The 23,448-nt window shown below is 58.5% G+C and overlaps 1 protein-coding gene across 1 annotated transcript in view; it reads left to right on the top strand.

Moving 5' to 3' along the window:
• The window catches only part of LOC306957752 (cyclic AMP-dependent transcription factor ATF-7), a gene marked incomplete at both ends in the record, with an annotated part of 29,392 nt that extends 6,609 nt beyond the window's left edge, over positions 1 to 22,783 (top strand). Inside the window, 8 exons of the mRNA XM_079551220.1 lie at positions 12,240 to 12,336; positions 14,007 to 14,125; positions 16,312 to 16,446; positions 17,351 to 17,508; positions 19,554 to 19,653; positions 20,745 to 20,858; positions 21,663 to 21,809; positions 22,586 to 22,783. Coding sequence (XP_079407346.1) covers positions 12,240 to 12,336; positions 14,007 to 14,125; positions 16,312 to 16,446; positions 17,351 to 17,508; positions 19,554 to 19,653; positions 20,745 to 20,858; positions 21,663 to 21,809; positions 22,586 to 22,783 — 1,068 coding nt within the window. The remainder of the gene's footprint in view (positions 1 to 12,239; positions 12,337 to 14,006; positions 14,126 to 16,311; positions 16,447 to 17,350; positions 17,509 to 19,553; positions 19,654 to 20,744; positions 20,859 to 21,662; positions 21,810 to 22,585) is intronic.
• Positions 22,784 to 23,448: the final 665 nt, after the last annotated feature.

Genomic DNA, 23,448 nt, shown 5'->3' with positions numbered 1-23,448 from the left:
GAACTTCTTTTTTTACAAAATGGCTGTTTTAAAATATAATTAAGACTTAAATATTATTTAATAGCAGCATTTCCTGTAAGTTAAAGCCTTTATCATTCCTATGGCTGGGATTCATTGCCAGCTCCAAGAGGGCCATTTCTGCTTTGCATTGGAAGCACGTGCGCGCGCTGAAGCGCTGCAGACACTTGTCTGTCAGATGGAAATGGCTCCGGACAGCTTTCCAGACCCCTTCTCTGCTAAATAAGAGCCCGGATGCCACGGCAGTGCTGGACCTGTGCACAAATCCCACAGCAAACTCATGGCAACCCGTGCCAAAGGGCCGACGTGTGCTCGAAACGCCGGTGCAGGAAGACGTTTTGTTGCATTCCCTCTGGCTGACGGGGCGTTAATTAGGAGCTGGCAGATATTAATGAGGAGCTCTGCTGTCCTCAACCCGGAGCAGCCACCTGCAGCTGCCTGCACTGCAGCACAGCAGGGAGGGCCGTCGTCCCTTGTGGGTGTGCTGCTCTGCTGCAGAGCTCCCTGCAGCCCTGCACCGCTCTGTGTGCTGCAGGGCGGCTGCTGCACCGCACCCAGCACAGGGCTTGCCTTCCATCCCTGCCCCTTTGGAATAATTCCTCTCTTTCGCTGCCGTTCCCCCTCACAAACCCCTTTGCTGTAGGCTTTATAAGTAACCCCGCAGTGGTTGCTGCAGTGCTGCAGTGCAGGGGCTGTTGCTACACCTGTTCCCCTCACGGCTCAGCGCTTGGACAGCAGGAAGAGCAGTGGAAGGGTGGCAGCACAGTGAGCTCTGCTTCCTGCTGCTGCTTTTCTCTGCGCCCTCCCTGGGTTTTAACCCAGCTGCCTTCCTCACCCTCCACACTGGGACGGGCTGCTCTCCACCTGCAGCCATGGGGTGGGTGCTGCTTCCCAGGGCGCTGCAGCTGCAGTTCCTGTGCTGTGTTTCTCTGATCCTCAGTGCACGGTTTGGCCACGGCCAGGAGGTCTCTGCGAGCTGCTGGCTCCGCTCCATGCGGCTCTGCAGCAAATTTCACTAAAGAACTCTCCGATCCAATTCAGTGTATATTGGGGGGGAGGAGGCTACGAATTGCTTTACGTGTCCGTAGTGGAGATGAGCGACTTCAACTCGTGTTGACTCTTTTCTAGCTCCAATTTTCTCAGCAGCAGCAGCTGGGCCGCCTGGCTGCTCGCTGTGGAGCTGCACCGAGGTTTGGCAGCAGTTCTCACATTTCTTAGAGTTATCTGCTCCGGCTGCGTTAGCATTTCCACCCCATTGGCTGCAGCAGCAATTAGCAGGAAGAAATAGCAGCTCAGGATTTGCAGCGGTAGCGGCGTGGCTTTCCCCTCCGTCTCTGATGCTGCGCTGAGGCTGAGAGCAACGCCTCCAGGTATGCAGCAGCTGCCATCGCTGGGTGCAGGTCCTGCACAGGGTGCACTTCCATTTCGGTGCTGCAAAAGGGGCACATTGAGCTCCCATCCTTGCCCTCCTGCAGCGCGGCTGCTTGCAGCCCACGGAGCCGTCCCTGCAGTTCCTCCAACGCTGCCAGGTTTCTAACAGATCACGTCTCTGTTGGTTTTTTTTCCTCCTCAGCCATACCCTCGCTGTTGGTTCCCACATTATGAGGCAGTTTCCACTTTGCAAAGCAGGGGGGGACGGGGAGGAAAGGTTTCTCCTTTCTTGGGAACATGATCAGGGCTGCAGAACTACCCACAAAGGAGCACGGCCGGGCACTGGCAGGGAATGCTTTCTTCTCCTTTTGATTTAAGGGGCTCCACGACCACAGAGTGTCTGCTCTGAACAAAGTAATCTCAGCCCGGTCCTTACCTCGAGCTGTTGCTCTATATCACAGATGCAAGCTGCGTGTGCTGCCAGCACGAGGCCATAAATCGAGCTGGGCTCTTTTATTAACTCAAAATTAGATGGATCTAAAAACTTGCTTGTGGTCTGCAGCTTAACAGGAGCACGAAGCTGCCCAGGTATGCATGCTCCTGCAGCAATGCACCCTGCAGTGCTCCATGCTGGCTGTGCTCCTGCAGCAATGCACCCTGCAGGCACAAATACTTTGGTGTTTTAAAAGCAGTCTTTTGCTGACCGGGCTGTTTGCTTTGGGGGTTTTGTTGTTGTTGCACTGAGATTCCCATCTCACCCCTCTGCTGATCTCTGCACATTCTGTGTTTTATGACAGGAGCAGAGCTCTCGTTCTGCAGCGCAGATGCAGCATGCAGCTGTGACAAAGCCCTTCTCCTCCATGCCTGCACGGAGACATTGAATTCCCAGACATGTGTGAGCGTGCAGGTCTTGCTGTGTGCAGTCTGGGACAAAAATCATCCAGGGGGGCTCAGCCTTCACCTCCCACCTCCTTCTCCAACCCCAGCGATGCTCAGCGACAGGAGGGTCCCGAGGAGAAGCAGGGCTGCGTGTTCCCTTGCTGCCCTGATTCGATTTCCATTGCTGACCGGCACAGAGGGGCGCTTTGAGCCCCGTGCAACTCTCCCATGGCTCTGCAGGACAGAGGAACGGGCAGCAGGAGGCCAAGCAGAGCTCAAACCCCTTCCGAAGGCTGAGCCCCCACCTCGGGGTCTGGACCCCCCCTTCTCTCTGGTGCTGTGGGGGTCGCTCCGCCCCTCTGCGGCAGCGCAGCGGTGATGGGCGCAGGGACGGCGCGTCCTTCTGCAGGGAGCCCACAGCTCTACGTGGGGGGGGGAAAAAAACCCCACTGAAGAGCACAGGTTCTCCTTGCTGGAGGAATAGGGGTGAGGGTAGGACACCTCTTTGCAGCACGATCTGGGATTTTTCTTTTGCTTTTTTTTTTTCTTACAGCTTTGGGGCTGTGAGCAGAGCTTTGCGTAGAAGGCATTTCTAAATTTTAAGCTGTAGGGGTTTTTTTTGCCATCCCCTCTGCCCCCTCTGTGGCTGCTGCTTTGCATGAGGAGCTCAGGGATGCAGCTCTTCCTCAAGGCACAGAATCCCACGCCGCTGTGCCCGTTGCTGGCAATGCCGTGTTCCTGTTGAGCAATAAATGGGTTTATTTCCAGGGATTGGTTTGGAGGACATGCAGGGTTTGCAGAGGCTGCAAGCACACAAAGGGCCACGCAGCCGTGGGCAGAAGGGAGAGGTGCAGTGCAGTTCCATCCAGGGGCACAAAAAAGGGTCCCTTCGTTGTGCAGAACGCGGCAATGGGGGTTTTGCTTTGGGAGCGTCACCCCTCTGCTGTCCGGGGGGATTTGGGCTGAATCGGGGCAGATTTGGGCTAATGGGTGGTAATGATGGGAATTGTAGAGGTGTGGGGTGGGGAGGGGCTTTGTGACATCCCTCAGTGCTGGTATGGGTGGGGGGGTGAAGGGTGTTAACTAACAAACTCTGCTTAACGACGCGCCGACAAACTGCACCGCCACATCGCCGGCATCGCGGCAGCTGTTCTGCTCAAATCATTTGATTTGATTTGATTTGATTTGATACGGCGGATTAAAACAATAAAAACATTAAAAGTCCTTAAAATTCCCCCCGGAGAGCCAAGATGCAGACAATGAGGGCTGTGTGTGAGTGCGTGTGAGCAGGGGGTGGGAGAGCCGTAAATCCATCGGGCGGCGGCGGCTCCGCTAAATGGCACCATTACATGAAATGAGGTTCTGCAGAGCGGCCGTGTGAGCGGATCTGAGCTGGGAGGGACCTGAAGGGACCACAGATCCACCCTGCAGCCAAAGCGCCCTCGCTGTGCTCCGTCCCCTCTGGCTTTTCTTGCACCGAAGGAGCTGCTCCGCTCCGTCCTTACGGCGCAGTGCAGGCGCACAGCGATGCTGAGGGAGGGCTGCTCCTCGTTAAGCAGTCCTGTGGATGATGAATTGGGTAATTAGGAGCGTTGGGGTGTGCTGCAGCTGGGGTGGCTTCTGGGGGGGCTTTGCTCTGCTCCCCGAAGCTGAGGTGCACAGCCCTCACCCAGAATCACACAGAATCACAGGACTGTAGGGGTTGGAAGGGAGCTCCAGAGATCATCGAGTCCAACCCCTCTGCCAAAGCAGGTTCCCTACAGCAGGTAAAGGGTTCTGCATTCGGGTTCTGTGTGTAAACAGAGAAGGCGTCCATCTGCAGTGCTGCATCCAAGGACCCTTCCTTCCTTCCTTCCTCCCTTCCAGGACCATCCCCTCCCAGCCCAGAAGCTCTGCATCCCAAGAGAAAGGAAGGCAGGCCAGAATGCCAGGAGGCCTCCTTCTGAGGGCCCTACTAAGGCACGTGGAGAATAAAGAGGAGGGCATTGGTGGCAACCACCAGGGATGCACCAAGGGCAACTCGTGCCTGAGGAACCTGTGGCCTTTTGTGGTCCCTTCCAACCCAAACCGTTCTGTGATTCCAACGCAGAGCAGCGTAGGTGAGATGTGGGGTAGAGCCTCGCACCGGGTGGCTGTGATGGCACAAGGTCCCACTTTTCTCCTTCAGTGCCACACAGCTGCCCAAGCAGCTCAGCCCTGGAGCTTCCTGTTGTAAAGCAGAGCTGAATGCATCTCCCTGCTGTAGGGCAGAAGGGAATTGAGCTCCCTGCTAGAAAAAAGGGCAGAATTTCAGCTCCCTGCTATCAGGCAGAAAGGAATCAAGCTCCCTGCTTTAGGGCAGGCAGGATTTCAGCTCCCTGCTGTAAGGCAGGAAGGAATCAAGCTCCCCGCTACAGGGCAGGCAGGATTTCAGCTATAAGGCAGGAAGGAATCAAGCTCCCTGCTTTAGGGCAGGCAGGATTTCAGCTCCCTTTGCTCTCAGGAGACGCTGAGCTCCCAAGGATCCCCAGCACTCGCTGTCGGACACGCAGCCACCATCTCCTTTGTTAACATTTTTCCTGCAGTGCCTTTCCACGCACGCTCTCAGCTCCGTCTGCTCTGCTCTCCCCCTGCTGAAGCTGAGCGGCTGCCTTTCCCCTCTCGGTGCGCTGCCTGGTAGGTTGGGGGAGGATTGATGGCTCTCCCAAGGTCACAGCGGTGCTGCTGGGAGTCGAGTCGGGGCCGTACGGATGATTCACGTCCACGCAGGAGCCATCCAGGGCTTCCCATGGGGCAGCCACGCATCCGTGGGCTCCGCTCCGCCCCTCCGCTCAGCTCCGTTAATTACCGCTGCGCCTCTCGAGTTATGTGGCAGCGGTAATTAATACGGGGCTTCTGATAACCTTCCCTCGTCTGGGAAGGAGGCAGGGAACGCTCCGCCGTGTGGAGGTCAGCGCTCACTGCAGCTCGGGAGGGCAGGGATGGAGGTGTGGGGGAGGATCTGAACCCAAACTGGGGGTTTGGGGTTTGGGCCGCCCTCCTCCTCCGGAGCACCTCGGCTGTCTGCTCCTCCTCTGCCTTTGTTCACATGGGCTTCTGTTGCAAAGCAGGGGGAAATGTTCCTTGCTTTCTCTTTGCCCGGTGAAGTGTGGGTGCCCCATTCCTGGGGATGCTCAGGGCCGTGGATGGGGCTCTGGGTGGCTGACGGGGGTGGGAGCAGCCCAGGGCAAAGGGTGGCGCAGGAGGGGGGGCTTTGGGCCCCTTCCAACCCAACCATCCTGTGGTTCTGTGATCTTTCAGGACCCTTCCAAGCCAACCATCTCAATGTCCCATGACCGTTAAGAACCCTTTCAGCCCAACTATCCCATGGTTTTGTGATCTTCAAGGACCCTTCCAAGCCGACCGTCTATGATCTATGATTCTATGATCCTTAAGGACCCTCCCAGCTCAGGCCATGCAACCTTTCCGTGCTTGCTGATCCTCCAGCACACCCTGCAGAAATCCCTTTTTGCTGCGGTGGTTTTTGGTGGTGGTCTGGCAGTGCTCGCAGCAGTTCAGTCCCATTGGGATGTCAGCCCAGCATCAGATCTACTCCTCCCCCAGGGCTGCGCTGCTGCGGAACTTCAGCTCTGTGCAGGCGGAGGAGACGCAGCGCCTGCTGGATGATAGCAATTAAAAACCATTTAATGATAATGAAAAGTTGAGGGCGGTTTCTGAAGGAGTTCTCCCCTCCGTCCTTGGCCGAAAGCTTCTCTCCTCGCTGCGCTGTTGGACAGATGGCTGCTGCCCCCCCCCAACACCTGCATTCGGCACAGGGGATGTGTGTGAGAAGCCCTCTGGGACAAGCAGAGCTATAGAAATGTAAATTAAATTATTTACCTGCTCCCAGCTAAATGCTCTGCCCTTCTGGCCAAGGAGGAATGGGGTGGGATGGGATGGGATGGGATGGAATGGGCTCCAGGAGCTCCGTGACAAAGTGCTGGAGCAAAGTTAGAGGTGTTCCCATTGCCCTGTGAGTGTGGGGCTGCCCCCCGACCCACAGCTGGATGTGCTATGTGGGTGCAGTGCCCCAAAAGCTGCTCTTTGCATTCGTCCTCACTGGGATGCACGGAGCTGTGGTCTCTCCCTTCCTCTGGTGGAAGGGCTCTGCTGGACATGGGGTGGTTTTGGGAGTGCAGGCATCCCCAATGAGCAGTCCTGGTGAGAAAACCCACCTGAGAGAAGGGAATGGCAGCAGAGAGAAAACGGGGCTGGAATTGTGGAGTGGCAGGAGTGGCAGTGAGCAGCAATGGGCAGCAATGGGCAATGGGAGACAATGGGGGAAAATGGGCAGCAATGGGAGATGATGGGAGACAATGGGGGAAAATGGGCAGCAATGGGAGATGATGGGAGACAATGGGGGGAAATGGGCAACAGTGGGAGACAGTGGGCAGCAATGGGAGATGATGGGAGACAGTGGGAGACAATGAGCAGCAATGGGAGACAGTGGGCAACAGTGGGAGACGATGGGGCACAATGGGAGATGATGGGAGACTGAGCAGCAATGGGAGATGATGGGAGACAATGGGAGAAAATGGGCAGCAGTGGGAGATGATGGGGCACAATGGGCAGCAGTGGGAGACTATGAGCAGCAATGGGAGACTGAGCAGCAATAGGAGATGATGGGAGACAATGGGGGAAAATGAGCAGCAGTGGGAGATGATGGGCAACAATGGGAGACAATGGGGCACAATGGGAGATGATGGGAGATGATGGGCAGCAGTGGGAGACTATGAGCAGCAATGGGAGACGATGGGCAGCAATGGGAGACGATGGGAGACAATGAGCAGCAGTGGGAGACAATGGGCAACTTAAGCGTGACAGTTGTCAACAGTGGGCAAAAAGTGGGCTGTGTAACAGTGGGCAGTGTTACAACGGGCAACAGTGATCAACTTCAGTGTGACAACGGGCAACAAAGTGGGCAATGTTGTTGTGACAGTGGGCAGCTGAAGGGTCTCTGATGGGCAGCAGTGTACCGCGCCGCTCACCTCCAGGCTCCTGGGGCTCTCACCCTCATGGGTCCCCACTGAAGTAGGGGTATCTGGGCACTGCGGGGGGCAGAGGCCATGCAGCCCCCAACACCAGTGCTGGCACTGAGCTGTGGTTCCTCCCTGAGCCCTTTTTGCTCAGCTGCAGTGCTGTCACCGTTCTGCTTTGTCTCCCGTGTTGTCTGTATCGCATTGGGGCAGAGAACCGTTCTGCCTTTCCAACTTAACAACAGCTTTGTTAATTGGGCTCTGTGATGAGCGTGGGGCAGCAGGTTCAGCTCCCCCCCAGCTCTGCTAAGGCTGCACCAGGGCTTGTGCTTCCCTGGATGTGAAATCTCCCTGCTGCAGGGAGCTCCGTGCCATTGCAGGCTCATCTGCATTGAAGCTGAATTCTGGCTCAGTGCTCAGCCAGCACTTTGTGTGCTCTGAATGCCCTGAGCGAGGTTAAAACCCATCGAGCTCAGAGCAGTGGGCTCTGCACCGTGCAGGGGGTGCAGGTAGCATTGCACCCAGCATTGCTCTGTGCTGCACCCAGCATTGCTCTGCCCTGCACCCAGCATTGCTCTGTCCTGCACCCAGCATTGCTCTGCCCTGCACCCAGCATTGCTCTGTGCTGCACCCAGCACTGCTCTGCCCTGCACCCAGCATTGCTCTGTCCTGCACCCAGCATTGCTCTGTCCTGCACCCAGCACTGCTCTGTGCTGCACCCAGCATTGCTCTGTGCTGCACCCAGCATTGCTCTGTGCTGCACCCAGCATTGCTCTGTGCTGCACCCAGCATTGCTCTGTGCTGCACCCAGCACTGCTCTGTGCTGCACCCAGCATTGCTCTGTGCTGCACCCAGCACTGCTCTGTGCTGCACCCAGCATTGCTCTGTCCTGCACCCAGCACTGCTCTGTGCTGCACCCAGCATTGCTCTGTGCTGCACCCAGCACTGCTCTGTGCTGCACCCAGCACTGCTCTGTGCTGCACCCAGCATTGCTCTGTGCTGCACCCAGCATTGCTCTGTCCTGCACCCAGCACTGCTCTGTGCTGCACCCAGCATTGCTCTGTGCTGCACCCAGCATTGCTCTGTCCTGCACCCAGCATTGCTCTGTGCTGCACCCAGCATTGCTCTGTGCTGCACCCAGCATTGCTCTGTGCTGCACCCAGCATTGCTCTGTGCTGCACCCAGCATTGCTCTGCCCTGCACCCAGCATTGCTCTGTGCTGCACCCAGCATTGCTCTGTGCTGCACCCAGCATTGCTATGTCCTGCACCCAGCATTGCTCTGCCCTGCACCCAGCATTGCTCTGCCCTGCACCCAGCATTGCTCTGTCCTGCACCCAGCACTGCTCTGCCCTGCACCCAGCATTGCTCTGCCCTGCACCCAGCACTGCTCTGCGCTGCACCCAGCACTGCTCTGCCCTGCACCCAGCATTGCTCTGCCCTGCACCCAGCATTGCTCTGCCCTGCACCCAGCACTGCTCTGCCCTGCACCCAGCATTGCTCTGCCCTGCACCCAGCATTGCTCTGCCCTGCACCCAGCATTGCTCTGCCCTGCACCCAGCACTGCTCTGCCCTGCACCCAGCATTGCTCTGCCCTGCACCCAGCATTGCTCTGCCCTGCACCCAGCACTGCTCTGCGCTGCACCCAGCACTGCTCTGCCCTGCACCCAGCATTGCTCTGCCCTGCACCCAGCATTGCTCTGCCCTGCACCCAGCATTGCTCTGTGCTGCACCCAGCATTGCTCTGTCCTGCACCCAGCATTGCTCTGCCCTGCACCCAGCATTGCTCTGCCCTGCACCCAGCATTGCTCTGTCCTGCACCCAGCACTGCTCTGCCCTGCACCCAGCATTGCTCTGCCCTGCACCCAGCACTGCTCTGCGCTGCACCCAGCACTGCTCTGCCCTGCACCCAGCATTGCTCTGCCCTGCACCCAGCATTGCTCTGCCCTGCACCCAGCATTGCTCTGCCCTGCACCCAGCATTGCTCTGCCCTGCACCCAGCACTGCTCTGCCCTGCACCCAGCATTGCTCTGCCCTGCACCCAGCATTGCTCTGCCCTGCACCCAGCACTGCTCTGCGCTGCACCCAGCACTGCTCTGCCCTGCACCCAGCATTGCTCTGCCCTGCACCCAGCATTGCTCTGCCCTGCACCCAGCATTGCTCTGCCCTGCACCCAGCATTGCTCTGCCCTGCACCCAGCACTGCTCTGCCCTGCACCCAGCATTGCTCTGTCCTGCACCCAGCACTGCTCTGCCCTGCACCCAGCATTGCTCTGCCCTGCACCCAGCATTGCTCTGCCCTGCACCCAGCACTGCTCTGCCCTGCACCCAGCATTGCTCTGCCCTGCACCCAGCACTGCTCTGCCCTGCACCCAGCACTGCTCTGTCCTGCACCCAGCACTGCTCTGCCCTGCACCCAGCATTGCTCTGTGCTGCACCCAGCACTGCTCTGCCCTGCACCCAGCACTGCTCTGCCCTGCACCCAGCATTGCTCTGTGCTGCACTCAGCACTGCTCTGCCCTGCACCCAGCATTGCTCTGTCCTGCACCCAGCATTGCTCTGCCCTGCACCCAGCATTGCTCTGCCCTGCACCCAGCACTGCTCCCCACTCAGCTCCAGCTCCTTTTCCTGCCGTGCTGCAGCCCATGCAGATGCACAGCCCCAGAGGAGCTCTGGACACGCTCCTGTTTTCCTCTTTTGCACGCTGTTTGGTAAATGGGTGCTGGGAATCAGTTTTGCCCTGCAGTGAGGCATCAGCTGCGTTTACTGTCTGGCTCATTTTGGAGAGCAGCACATCCCTGTGTCCTGCAGACAAAGGTTTGCACAACGCACAGCTCTCATCCCCGCGCTGCCGCAGCCCTCCTCGGTTCTCTCCAAACAAGATTCCTTTGGGATGCAGACACCCAGCCCCGTGTTTACCCAGAGCCCCAAAAACGAGCCGAAAAAAGGCAAAATCGGGGCTGCACGTGGCACTTGGGGGGCTGCAATGCATGACATCCCACCCCGAATCCTTCAACCCCTCCAAAAATGGGCTGCAGCCACGGCAGCTCTTCAACTGCTGCTGGAGGGGATTGGATACGAAAGGCAGCGCCGCGGCCGTAACTCATCCCATTTTTTCATCCCTCCTTCTCCCCCCCCCTCCGCGTCCCCCCGGCGCTGCTCTCAGTGTAACATGACATGATTTAGGGCTGAAGTGCTGGGCTCCGTCTCGGGGTTTCTTTGCTGCATGGGGTTGGGGGGCGGGGGGGGAGGAAGAGGTTGGTGCCAAAGCGCCCAGCAGAAAGCGAGCTGCAGAATGGAGCATTTTCTGCCTTTTCCCCTTTTTTCAGCATTTGGAAATGCTGTGTGGGTCCCTCCCCTTCCCCCCCCCCCCCCCCCCAGATCTCTGCAGAGGGTTTATGTGCTGCAGATTTCAGTTTCCCTTAATGGAAAAATGGGGTAAAAAGTGCAGCTTTTGTCCTTGGTTTGGTTGTGTTGCGTTGCAGGTGGGAACGGTGCAGGTTGGGAATGGGGGGAGGGAACTTGGGAACGATGGGGGGGGGAAAATGGGGAATATGGGGAGTGGGGAATAGTGGGAAATAGTGGGGAATAATGGGGAATAATGGAAATAGGGACAAATAATGGGGAGTGGGGATGGTGAACTGCAGGGAATGGGAAATCATGGGAAGTGGGGATGGGAGATAAGGAATGGGGAAAGGGAATGAGAAATAATGGGAAAAGGGGAACCCAGGAATGGGAAAGAAGGGGTGGGGAAGGGGAAATAATGGGGAATGGGGAATTGGGAGTGGGAGATAATGGCAAAACGAAAACAACCCCGTCCCATGCTGACCCCCATCCCCATGGCTGCGATGCGCCCGCCCTGCAGCCGTGCTTTGTTGCAGCCCACGAGGAGCAGGAGCTCCGTCCTCCTCTGCAGGAGGGTTTGCTTTAACCCTGTCCTCCCCTCTGCCCTTTCTGCCTTTGTCTGTGTTCTGGCAGCATCGCGGCCCCATTGCGGAGTTCCGTGGGGCGGCCGTGAGCCCCCCGGCCCCACAGAAATCCCTTGGTTTTTTCCCCACTGTTCTGCCTCTGGTGGATGTTGGACCGGCTGCGAATTGCACGGCACAAAGAGCCTCATCTGCCCCATCCCAAAGAGCCGAGCAGCCCCTAATTACGGCCTCTAATTAGGGCCGGCATCAAGCTGAGTTTCCTATCTCAGCTGCAGTCTTCAGAAACGGGTTCTCGGCCATCTCTGTGCCCCATTCACTGCACACAGTGCTGTTTTCCATCTGAGCAGTGTGCAAACACCACACTGTGCCCCAACCTCGTCCCAGCCCCAACACCATCCCCAACCGCAACGCCATTCCATGTCCAACCCCATCTCCATCCATCACCATCCCATCCCAACCCCATCCCCATCCCATCCCCATCCCATCCCCATCCCAACCCCATCCCAACCCCATCTCCATCCCATCCCCATCTCCATCCTCATCCCAACCCCATCCCAACCCCATCCCATCCCTATCTTCATCTTCATCCCCATCCCCATCACCATCCCATCCCATCCCAACCCCACCCCATCCCCATCTCCATCCCCATCCTCACCACATCCCCACCCCATCCCATCCCAATCCCAATCCCATCCCATCCCAACCCCATCCTCACCCCATCCCCACCCCATTCCATCCTATCACCATCTCCATCCCATCCCCATTTCCATCCCCATCCCAACCCCATCCCATCCCATCCCCACCCCATAACATCCCCATCCCATCCCAATCCCAATCCCAGTCCCAATCCCATCCCATCCCCACCCCATCCCATCCCATCCCCATTTCCATCCCCATCCCAACCCCATCCCATCCCAACCCCACCCCATCCCATCCAGTCTCCATCCCCATCCCACCCCATCCCCATCCCATCTCCATCCCCCACCCCATCCCCAGTCCCATAAAACGCAACCCGCATTTATTCACCCTTTTCTGAACCGTTTCATTTCAGAGGTTTACAAACGAGGACCACCTGGCAGTTCATAAACACAAACATGAGATGACATTGAAATTCGGCCCGGCGCGCACCGACTCGGTCATCATGGCAGGTACGGCTCAGCCCCGCGCCGCGTTAATGCCCACGGCTGCAAGATTAATGCTGGGGAGCAGATGCAGCGAGCCACGTCTCTGCCTCCCATAAAAAGCCCTGTGATCTGCATTTAATCAGGAGGAGAGCGGAGCCGGAGGCTGCTGACTTTCTGCTCGTTTTTTTTCCCCGCTTTCTTTACGGCGGTGTTGGGTTTTTTCTCCTTCTCTCTTTTGTTTTCCCCCCCTTTTTGTCATCTGGGGGGGGGTGATGGGTGGACGGAGGTTCCTCTCTGGTGCAGGATGTGACAGCGAAGCTCCTTCCCCAGCGCAGGCGTCGGCTTTTCCTTTTTTGGGGTTTTTGTTTTGTAAACCCAAACAGCTCCGAGTGCTGCAGGGTCAGCACAGCCCGTGTGGAACGGGGAAAAGAAAGCACAGATCGGGGTCTGGCAGCAAAGCATCGCTGCTTACTGATGCTCTCCTGCTTCCTTGGGATCCTCTTTTGGGTCTCCCATGGGTTGGGGGCTTTGTGTAGGGCTGAGAGCAGGGAAATCCCTTCTGCAGCCCTTGGGAAGGACGCGCTCACCCCAGCTCCATCTCCAGCCCCATTCTGGGGCTGACGGGGAAGCAGCAATTCAGATTGCTGTGAGCCTGTGAGCCAGGGTTAGTGTTAGGGTTAGGGTTCAGGTGTAAGGGATGTAGGGTTGGGGTTGGGGTTCAGCCTCATGGGAGTTGATGGGGAAGGCATTGGGGTGGGGGCTGCAGGCAGGCTCAGTTTCCTGAAGGTCAGTTTTCCTTCAGTGAGCCCTTTGCTAAATGGGGGGGGGGGGTGGCTTTTCCTCTATGAACTCCCATCCATGTTGGCTGGGAGGGGATGGCAGCACAGATGAGGTGGTTCCATTCCCAAATCCTCATCTCTGCAGCTCCCAAAGGTGCACACAGTCGTGGGTGAGACGCCAGCACAAAACGCTTCACGAACTGCTTTGTCCCGGGGTTTTCTTCCTCTTTCCCTCATTAGCTTTGTGCTAACGAGCGGCAGGATTCACCCACACCAAAACACTGCAGTGAGGATGCGGAGGGTCATAAGGAACAGAGCTCTCCCCACGCGAGGACTGATTGAAATGGGAATTGGGAGCTTCTGGGCAGTTCCTGGAGGTTGGGATGGGAGAGGTGGTGGGCTGGGAGCAGTCCTGGTGCTCTGTGGCATCAGGTGAGCGATGCTGAGCGGGGAATGGTCCAAACAGAGCCCTGAAAATGCTGCAGAAGCAGCATCCCACTGAGATCTGCAGCCAGAGCTGGTCGTGGGCTTAATGGGGAGAGGTGTGGGCGAGCAAAGCGTGCTTAATGAACAAACCTTAATGAGGCAGGGAGGGTGGAATACACCACGGCTCAAGGGAAGCATCCCAAGGACCCCCTTTGTGCTGGAAAGTGCAGGAGGGTCCCTTGCAGGCGGGTTGCTGCTGGTGGGTTTCTCCTCCTCCTCCTCTGATCCCTCTGTGCTTTTGGGATCTGCTCCTTTTGGGGACACCAGCCCCACTCCTGCCCTCCGGTGTTGCCCCCGAGGACGGGCAGAGCCCCGGGTTGGGAGGGACAGGCCAGGAAAACATCATCAGGTTTTGTGCTGAGCCGGGGGGGTGCAGGAGGGGCACAGGGGGGTACGGTGTGAATTGGTGTCGTTGTGCTGCCCCCCCAGATCAGACCCCGACGCCGACTCGGTTCCTGAAGAACTGCGAGGAGGTGGGGCTGTTCAACGAGCTGGCGAGCTCCTTCGAGCACGAGTTCAAGAAAGCCTCCGAGGATGAGGAGAAAAAGGCAAGAGGAGAAAGGCAGCGCTGGGAGCCCGGGCTGGGGGGGCTGTGCTGGAGGGCAGAACGTCCTGCTGTGCCCATGTTGGGGTTTTCCTGTGGGGTGACTCTGGCTGCCAGTCGTGTGATGGGAGCCCCGTTTAGAGCGGGTTGGAAGGGTTTCTTATTCCCTTATTCCAAAGGGCAAAGAGGCGGTAATCCCAAATACCGTGCGGATCGGGGTGGAAAGAACCAACCCTGGGGGCTCCGGGATCTGAGCAGAATCCTTTCTGAACCTCTCCGGGTGTCAGATCCCCAAAGGTGCAGTTCTGGGGTCCCCCCGACAAAGGAGCAGGGCAGGGCTCACGCAGCACCATCCACGTGCACGGTGCATTGCGGTGGGGAGGGGGGCTGCAAGCAGGAGGGGCTGCGCTAACAAAGAGCCCCTCGGCTGCCGGCGGCATCGATCCGGGCTGCCCCCGCCACCCCGGGGCTGAAGGACGGCGGGATCTCATCAGCCAGCAGCTCATTAAGGACGACTCCCCCCCTTCCCTTCTCAGGGATCGGAGGAGCACAGCTGCGTGCGGGGCTCTTAGGCTGCCACATACATTTACGGGGTTGATGGATGGACGTCCGTCCGCCCGCAGTCAGCGGCGCTGCTCGGAAATAAACCGCGGGAGCAGAGCGGCGTAAATCTTCCCCGAGATGGGGGACGGAGGAATTGGGAACGAGCGCTGCAAAGTGCCTCTCTCTGCTCCTGGCAGCACCCATCCATCTCCGCTCAGCGCTGCGGGGCCGTGCGGGCCTTCCTCCCCTCTCCACCTTTTGTTCTCCGCAGCTCAGACTGGAGGCTGCGCCCCGTTTGCGGTTTCGGGTCGGCGTGGCTCAGCCGCCCGCAGTCTCGCCGCTCGCTTTATGGGGAGACCACCCAGCTCCCGTTGCTCTGCAGCCTTCAGCTCTCGGATATTTGCCTTTTGATTTTTGTTTGGCTCTTCAGGGCGGCCGCAGGCAAAATATTTCCGCCAGCAGTCGGGAGAACGGCGGCGGCTCCGAGCTCAGGGGGCGGTTTGGGTGGAGGGGACGCGTTGAGCCTCCCCAAAAAGCTCTGTGCACCCCTCAGCCCCCAGCCCCGCCGGCTCTGTGTGCCCCCCCTGAGCTGCTGCTGCATCGCTGCGACGCTCAGAGCGTTGGCTGCCGGCGGCCCCACGGCTGCTGCAGGGTTTTGTCCTCTGTTTCCAAGGGTGGTCCGACAGCAGCGCCTTAATTAAAACCATGGGAGCAGCGGGAGCTTCCCCGGAGGCACTTTAAGTGGTTCGAAATTTGCCTGCATGTTAATCCCTTCTCCTTTGTGCTTCCCATCTCTGCTTAGCAGGGCAGGTACGTGGCCACAAGCTCCGGTGTAAATCAGCGCCAGAGCAGCCCCAGAGGCACAGATTTACCTTTTTGCCTCAATTTTCCCTCCCTGGAGAGGACTTCAGATGCAGCAGAGGAGGAGGTGTGGGTTAGGGGCCGGGCCGGGCTGCCGAGCAGGGATGGGGGATGGAGAGCAGCTCTGAGTTACGGGCATTTCTGCCCTTAATCTGACGCTCAGTGCAGGGGCTTCTCCATCCGAATCCACCCCACAGCTCCATCCCACTCCGTTCCCTCCCAGCCCCACAGAAGCAGCCGCTCTCTCGTGTCCCCCCCCCCCATTGTCACCTTCTTCCCATCCCCACCAGCTCCCCATCAGCTGAAATGGGGCACGTGGCACTGCAGGAGCCCAGGCTGGCGGCGTGTTGCCATCTGTGGGCATGCAGTCGGGTTTCATTTTAATGGGGAGCCCGTGGATGTTTAATAACTTGCATGGCTCTTTGTTTGCTTTCGATAATCGGGCAGTAAAATAATTCAGGCTGATTTATACAACGCTTTGCAGCTCTTTCTGCGGATGAAGGTGCCCTCTGTGGCTCAGGGCTTTGTTACCTGCTTTCCTCCGCAGAGCCCTGGGATGCAAAGAATCAGGTCTGTGTTCTCAGCACGAGGTGCCATTGGGGCTGTGCGCTCACGGGGCCGGCGCGGCTTCGCTCTCCGCCTCGGGCTCCCAGCTGCTGTTTCAGGACCAATAAATAATAATAATTTGGCAGCTCAGAGCTGCAGCTCTTCCTTTGGGAACGGGCGGCCGTTCGGCAGGCGATGTGAGCTCATTGTCCTCTCAATCCATCGCTGGTTTTTCCGCAGAGCAACGCAGCCCTGGACATGTCGCTGCCCTCCACCCCAGACATCAAAATAAAGGAGGAGGAGCCGGTGGAGGTGGACTCGTCCCCCCCTGACAGCCCTGCCTCCAACCCACGGTCACCGCAGAGCAAGGAGAAGGTACGTCCGACCCCCAGCCCTGGCAGAGGCTGCACAGAGCAGAGCTTCCCCCCGTTTGGGTACCACTGTGGCTCATGTTGTTTGTGAAAGAGAGAGAATCGCTTCTTCCCTCCCCGCCGCTCTTCAAACACGCTTAAATCTCCACGTGGAGGTGAAGAGAAGCTTCCTGCCTATCCCAGGAATGCTCTTCAGGTGGGGATGAAGTGCAGCGGTGCAGCTTCACCCCCAGGGTGGGCAGCAGGTGGTCAGAGCAGGAGAGGAGCAGTGAATCACAGAGGGGACGACTTCCCAGAGCCAGAATCTCTGTGCCCCATTCCCTGCAGTGACATACAGTCAGTTTGGGTAAGCGGTGCCCCTCTGTGCCTCAGGTTCTGTGCCTTAAGTTTCAGAGCCACCAGAGGGAAACCAGAAGGGGCAAAGTATGGGAACTGCTGAGTCCTTGCCTGACCCACGGGTTGAGCACCTGGGGAAAGGAAGCGGGCAGCCCTGGGAGCACAGGTGAAGGCAGTGCAGCTGTGCAAGCAGAAGAGGTGGAGCCTGGCTGCGCCACTCTTAGACCCCATTTAAGGGCTGACTGCGGCTGGGGAGGGGTCTCTGTTTGGGGATCCCTCCTTTGTGCAGCTCAGAGATGAGTGAGCGCCTTCCCTTTGTAATGCCATCCCATTCTCTCTGGTCCCTTTGCTGCTGTACTCCTGGTTTGCCCTTCCACCGCGTTGATCTGTCAGATTGTAACAGGCAGCCAGGTTTGGGTGAAGGTAAATCATGGGATCGTGGAGCGTTTGGGCTGGAAGAGTCCTTACAGATCATAGAACCGTAGGATGGTTGAGCTGGAAAGGATCTCACAGCTCCAGCTGATAACTGAACAGTAACCTCGTGTCTCCTTTTATCTGTTGGCCACCTTTAGGAGATCACTCCCAAGCCTGTGATCATTTCCACGCCAACACCAACCATCGTGCGCCCCGGATCGCTGCCCCTGCACCTGGGCTACGACCCCCTGCACCCCACGCTGCCTTCCCCAACCTCTGTCATCACCCAGGCCCCGCCATCCAACAGGCAGCTCGGGTGAGTTTGTAGCACGGAGTCCTTGCCCCGAGGCTTCCCTCCTGTTATGCTTCCCGAGCAGTAATTAGGGACCCAGAGAAGTTCCTTGATTGGCAGAAGATCCGAGGTGCTGCGGCTGCTTGGGCATAAGGGCCTCATTGCGAAAGCAGAATGGGGTGGAAGTGCAGGAGGCAGGAACTAATTGTTGCAGTGTAATGAAACGAGGCGGATCTCACTGCAGGGAGAAATTAATCCCCGAACACAGAATCATAGAAGCTTCCACCAGGAGGTGCTCTGGGCTCCCACAGCTCTGCACGCTCCGTGGGGCTCTCCCAGCACTTCCCAGTCTGAACTGGAGGCCCAGTGCTCCTCATGGGGCCTCCCCAGCACGGAGCAGAGTGGGGAGCACCTCCCCTGCCCTGCTGGCCACGCTCTGTGCAGTGACCCCAGGGAGCCATTGGCCTCCTTGGCCACCAGGGCACACAGCTGGTTGTGGTCGATCGTTGGTCAACCAGGACACCATTGGTGTTCTCAGCCACCAGGGCACACTTTTGGCTCACGGTCTCCCTTGTTGCCCCCAGGTCTTTCTCTGCAGAGCTCCTTTCCATGAGCCCAGCCCTGATGCACACCAAAGCTCTGATGGTGTCTGGGGACTCCCAAGCTGCCTTTGCAGCCTGGTGCGGAGCAGAGAGCTCAGCAAAGCCATCTGTAGGAAGCTGTCTGTGTCTTTCGTGGCTTTGGGATTTTCTCAGACAGCCGCTGCCTCTGCAGCAGAGCCTCTTCTCCACCCTCTGCCCTCCTGCACGCTCAGCATCTGCTGTGGGAGCCGTTCGTTTCAGCCCAGCAATCGACTGCCCCTTTTTGTCCCTTGATCCATCCAGCATCAGCACAGAGCTCACTGCTGGCTGCAGCCCTCGGGAGATGCCCTTATTCTGCCTGTGTTCCACCTTTATTCTGCCCTTGTTCCACCTTTATTCTGCCTGTGTTCCACCTTTATTCTGCCCTTGTTCCACCTTTATTCTGCCTGTGTTCCACCTTTATTCTGCCTGTGTTCCACCTTTATTCTGCCCTTGTTCTGCATGCATTCTGCCTGTATTCCACCTTTATTCTGCCTGTGTTCCACCTGCATTCTACCTGTATTCCACCTTTATTCTGCCCTTGTTCTGCCTGCATTCTGCCTGTAACCCAGGCTGTTTGGTGCAGAGTCCCCCCTCGCTTGGAGACATGAGAAAATCAAACTGGAGCAATCTGGGCTTCAATGGGGTTTTGTGTCCTCTGCAGCTCTCAGGGATGGATCCATCCCAGAGCTCCACAGGGGGGGGGGGGGGGGTTTGGCTGCAGCCATAATGGGGCCGCAGCGGCCGCGGGGGGGTTGTCAGTGTGACAGAGATGGAGGGGAGGGCTGTGACCTCCCCACAGCTCGCCTTGTTAGCCTGGGATTTTCAAAGCAGCCTGGAGGATTTGGGATGCCCAATAGAAATGAATGAGAGCCGAGCGTTGGCGTTCCCAGGGCAGCCTTAAAAATTCCAGCCTGAGTTATGGGCACGCGGAGCCCCCCTCTCTGACCCCGCTCCCCCCACGCCGCCGTCGCTCCACGCTGGCTCCATCCATCCCCCATCCCCTGGGCTGTGCTGGGAGGAGGGGGCAGCTCTGCTCTCCTCCCTGCTGCTCTCTGCACCGTTCTGCTCCCGGCTGCACCGAGCAGGAGGAGCTCCAGGGACGTTTTCCTTCCTCTCCCCATCGGTTGCTCCATTCCACCCCCCCTTTCCCTGTGCAGGACGGTCACCGCCTGAGCGCAGCGCTCTGAAATGGAGTGAGAGGAGTGAAATGGAGGCAGAGCCGTTCGTGCCCGTTTAGCCAAGCTAAATCTGCAGCGGAAAAAAAAAAAAAATGCTTGGTTGTTTTCATTTGTAGCAACGAGGCTCCGTCCCCATCGCCTCCACCCCACCTTCCACACTCCTCAGTTCACAAAGCGCCCTTCGGAAAGGGGAAAACCCGCAGTTCATTCGTGCTGCCTGGACGACGTCGGCCCCAAATAACCCCCGAGCCCTGCGCTGTCTTTGCAGGTCACCCACAGGTTCCCTTCCGCTCGTCGTGCAGCTGCCAAACGGGCAGACCATGCCTGTCCTGCCCGGCCCCCCCATGCAGATGCCGTCTGTGATATCGGTAAGGGAAACGCAGCACGGCTCTGCGAGGCGGAGGGGAGGGAGGGCCGGCGCTTTGCCCCTGCCAAGGCGCTTCCATGCTGCAGAAATTAAAGTGCATCTCCCCGCCCTGCGCACGATAAGGCTTGAGCAGGAGGGGAGGGCGGGTTTGGTGGGGGGGGGCGGCTCTGGCAAGGCAGCAATAACGCGGCGATCACACTAGAGGGCAATCAGTCTGGAGAAGAAACAAAGCCGTGCCCAGACAGATGGCTCACGCCGTGGATGGAGGCTGGGAGCTGCAGGGGCACTGATTTACCGCTCCCATTTGGAGCTGCGTGCTGCAGTCGGAACCATCCGAGCTTGCAGTTAACGTGTTGCTCTTTGCAGGCCAGCAAAGCCGCCCCACCTGCCCCAGCATCACCAGAGTGCCGTGCAAATGTTCTCCTCACGTGTTGGCCTTTTTGCATGCGAGGAATTACCCGTGGTGCAGAGCTCAGGAGCAGCTCTGAGCCCCCCTGAGAGCCTCAGCTTCCTCCCACCCCTCCCCAGGCACGGATCCCGCTGTGTGTTTTGGCTTTGGAGCGAATCGCAGCCAAAGCTGCCCCAGGTTGAGGGGAGGTCGCTGTCAGAGCAGGCAGTGCCGCGCTGCTCGTGGGCACGCAGCTCTCTGCACCGTGCTGCTGCCTGCAAGCACGGCTTTGGGGCTGCAGTGCTTTGCAACAGCGGACCTGAGCGGCGTGCTAACGCAAGTGCAGGTTCTGTTTTCCCCGTGGTGAGGGCAGAGCTCTCCTCGCTTAGCAGGAGACGCTTCGATGCGCCCCGGTGCTGCTGCAGCTCTGCAGCGCTGCCGAGAACCGGAGCTCCGTTCCCTCCCTCGCCACCCAGGGATGGGGAGAGGAGGGAGGTGTGGGGCTGCTGCGGCCGGGCAATCCTTCACCAGCAACCGTGGCCACCAAAGGGGCGGCTGCTGCCCTGGGCTGACAGCAGCGCTGATAAACGGCGGCAGTTAAACGCCGAGATTTGTCAGGGCTGATAAATGCGCTCGGTCGGGGAATGATTGCGGAGCTCGTTGGCACCGCGGCTCCTAACGCTGCGTCGGTTCCTCCCCGTCAGCTGGCACGGCCCGTGTCCATCGTGCCCAACATTCCTGGCATTCCCGGGCCGCCCATCAGCAGCAGTGGCTCCGTTTCCCCGTCGGGTCTCCCCGTGCACTCAGAAGCCAAAATGGTGAGTGTGCAACGCGTGCCCGCAGCGTTCCGTCTGCGCTGGCCCCTCCAGGAAGGCTTTTTCCCCTTGGTTTTTGCAAAGAGCCACTCTGAAATCAGGTCGCAGTGCTGCTCTGTGCTGGGATCAGGTGTTGGAGGGGCTGCGGCTCTGGCCTGCAGGGTGGGCACTCGGTGCTGGTGGGACGCAGCTCAGCCTGGCGTCGTCTGTGCAGAGCTGCTGCCTGCATCCAAGGTAACAGATGGGCTGGAGGTGGGCTTGGGGATGGCGGAGCCAAGAGCGGGGATGCTGTGCTGCAATCCGAGGGTCTGGGTAATGGGTTTTGTGCAGAGCCTTCGGCTGAAGGTCTGTGAGGAAAAAAACACCTCAATTTTAGAACAAAGGGCAGCAAAACCCCGTTGTTTTTTGGTCAGAACGGGGGAGGGGGTACAGATCTGCCTCCTGGCAGCGCTGTGCTGTTCCACGCTGCCACCTCTCCATGCCACCACCAAGTGTGTGCAGGCTCACGGGCAGAGCTGCACCATGGCTGAGATACCTCAGAACGCTCAAGGGATGAAAGGAGGCCCTCCACCATCCCCATCCCACCCCATGTGGGCACTGTGTCACTTTGGGGATGCAGGCACCTGTCTGAGCTGGAAGCTGCTGCCTGCCTCGAGCCAAACCAGGCGGTGGTGGTGGCTTCACTTGGGTTTGGAACGGCTGCTGTCACTCCTCAGTCACCTGGGTTCCCTGGGTGGGAAAGGAGCCGCATTAAGCCTCAGCAGAGCAGGGAAGGGGTGACTGATGTCCTTTGTTCTCCACTGGCAGAGGCTGAAGGCCAGCTTGACGGCGTCTTCCTCGCTGAACGGCAGCGGCCTGGTGGTGGGCTCAGCCAGCACGATGGTGACGGCGCGCCCAGAGCAGAGCCAGATCCTCGTCCAGCACCCCGACGCTCCATCGCCAGCTCAGCCTCAGGTCTGCTGCTGCCCAGCCCCGGTGCTGGGGGTTACTGAGCCTCGGGGGAGCAAACCTCACACCTTCCTGGTTTGCAGAAACAGTTTAAAAGCTTTGTTTTTCCAGCACTGCTTCGGCACTGACGCTCTCGAACGCCACCAGGCAGAAAACTCCACCGAGGCGTTCATCTGCTTGACAGGGGCTGGAGTTCTGAAAGAATATTTTGCTCCCTTCTCCCCGTTCGATTACGAGGGTTAAACGCTCCCCTCTCAGGCAATCAGCTCCGGCAGCTCCTGCCAGCTCACCAAATGCCAGCCCTCCATCAGCACCGCCACCTGCTCTGTCAGTTGCAGCGCCTTCCAAAAGTTTTAATGTCCATCTGCTGCCTGACAGCCCAGCAGCCGCAGTGGCAGAGCCCACCAGGTTGGGACCCCGCACCCTCCCCACCGTTTCCTTTGTTCTGAAATGAGCCTGGGATGTGGTGTGGAGCTGCAAAACCTTCCCGTTGCCTCCGAGAGCGCGTCTGGCTGAAGGCATTTGGAGAAAATGGAAAGCAAATTAATCTCGAAAGCAAATTGCCCACTCAGAAACCACTGTTTGTGCTCTGCCTGTGGTTATGGACCCCGAGCGGAGACAGAGCGTGGTTCCGTTCCTCCCCAGCCCGCTCTGCAAAGCAGATCCCTCTTTCCCCTGGCCCCAAGATGCCGCATCTTCTCCTCCAGACCTGGTGGCAAGCGCTTGCTCCGCGCTCTGTTAGCTGCGTGCTCCCTTTCAGCATCTCTTTTCCCCATCTCCAGGTTTCCCCTGCACAACCCACTCCCAGCACCGGTGGTCGGCGGAGGCGGACGGTCGATGAGGATCCCGACGAGCGCCGGCAGCGGTTCCTGGAGAGGAACAGAGCTGCTGCCTCGCGCTGCCGGCAGAAACGCAAGCTGTGGGTGTCTTCCTTAGAGAAGAAAGCCGAGGAGCTCACAACCCAGAACATCCAGCTGAGCGTGAGTATGTAACCATTAAGGCTGAGCTCAGCCCGGCCGCTCCGGGTCGGTCACCACGGAGGGAACGTCGTCCCCCGTGCTGCAGAGAAAATGCCTTTGGGTGCTGCTGTGAACTCCAAACATATCAGTGCAGGTCAGGGGCTGAGCTGTTGGAAAGGAGCCTTGTGGAGAAGGACCTGGAGGTCCTGGTGGGCTGTGTGCCCTGAAGGCCAGCAGTGCCCTGGTTGGCCAAAGGTCGACCAACAGCTGACCGGTGATCAGCCATGAGCCAGCAGTGTGCTCCAGTGGCCAAGAAGGCCAATGATTCCCTTGGGGAGCTGCACAGAGCACTGCCTGCTGGGGACGGGATGAAAGCAGCCATGTTTATAGGATGGAAATGTCCTTTCCGTAGGTGGGAGCTCTCTGCTGGCACAGGGTCAGCACAGCACAGCAGTCCCAGTTCCCTTCATGGGGCAGAGGGCTGAGCAAGGAGGTTTTGCAGCTGCAGCCACAGATTTTTGTGAAGAATTGGGCCGTTCTGGCTGCTCCCCTCCTGCCTGCAGAAGTGCAGCAGATCTAAAAACAGCTGAACGGAACCTTTCTCCTTTTGCAGTTATCCCCCTCATCAATGCCCTCAGCGTTGGCCTGGGATTGGTCTGCAAAAACCAAACTCGTGTCCATCTGGG

This window comes from Tetrao urogallus (assembly GCF_951394365.1).
Source record: "Tetrao urogallus genome assembly, contig: scaffold_111, whole genome shotgun sequence".
Classification (NCBI taxonomy): domain Eukaryota; kingdom Metazoa; phylum Chordata; class Aves; order Galliformes; family Phasianidae; genus Tetrao; species Tetrao urogallus.
This window is presented reverse-complemented; position numbering and strand designations above follow the sequence as displayed.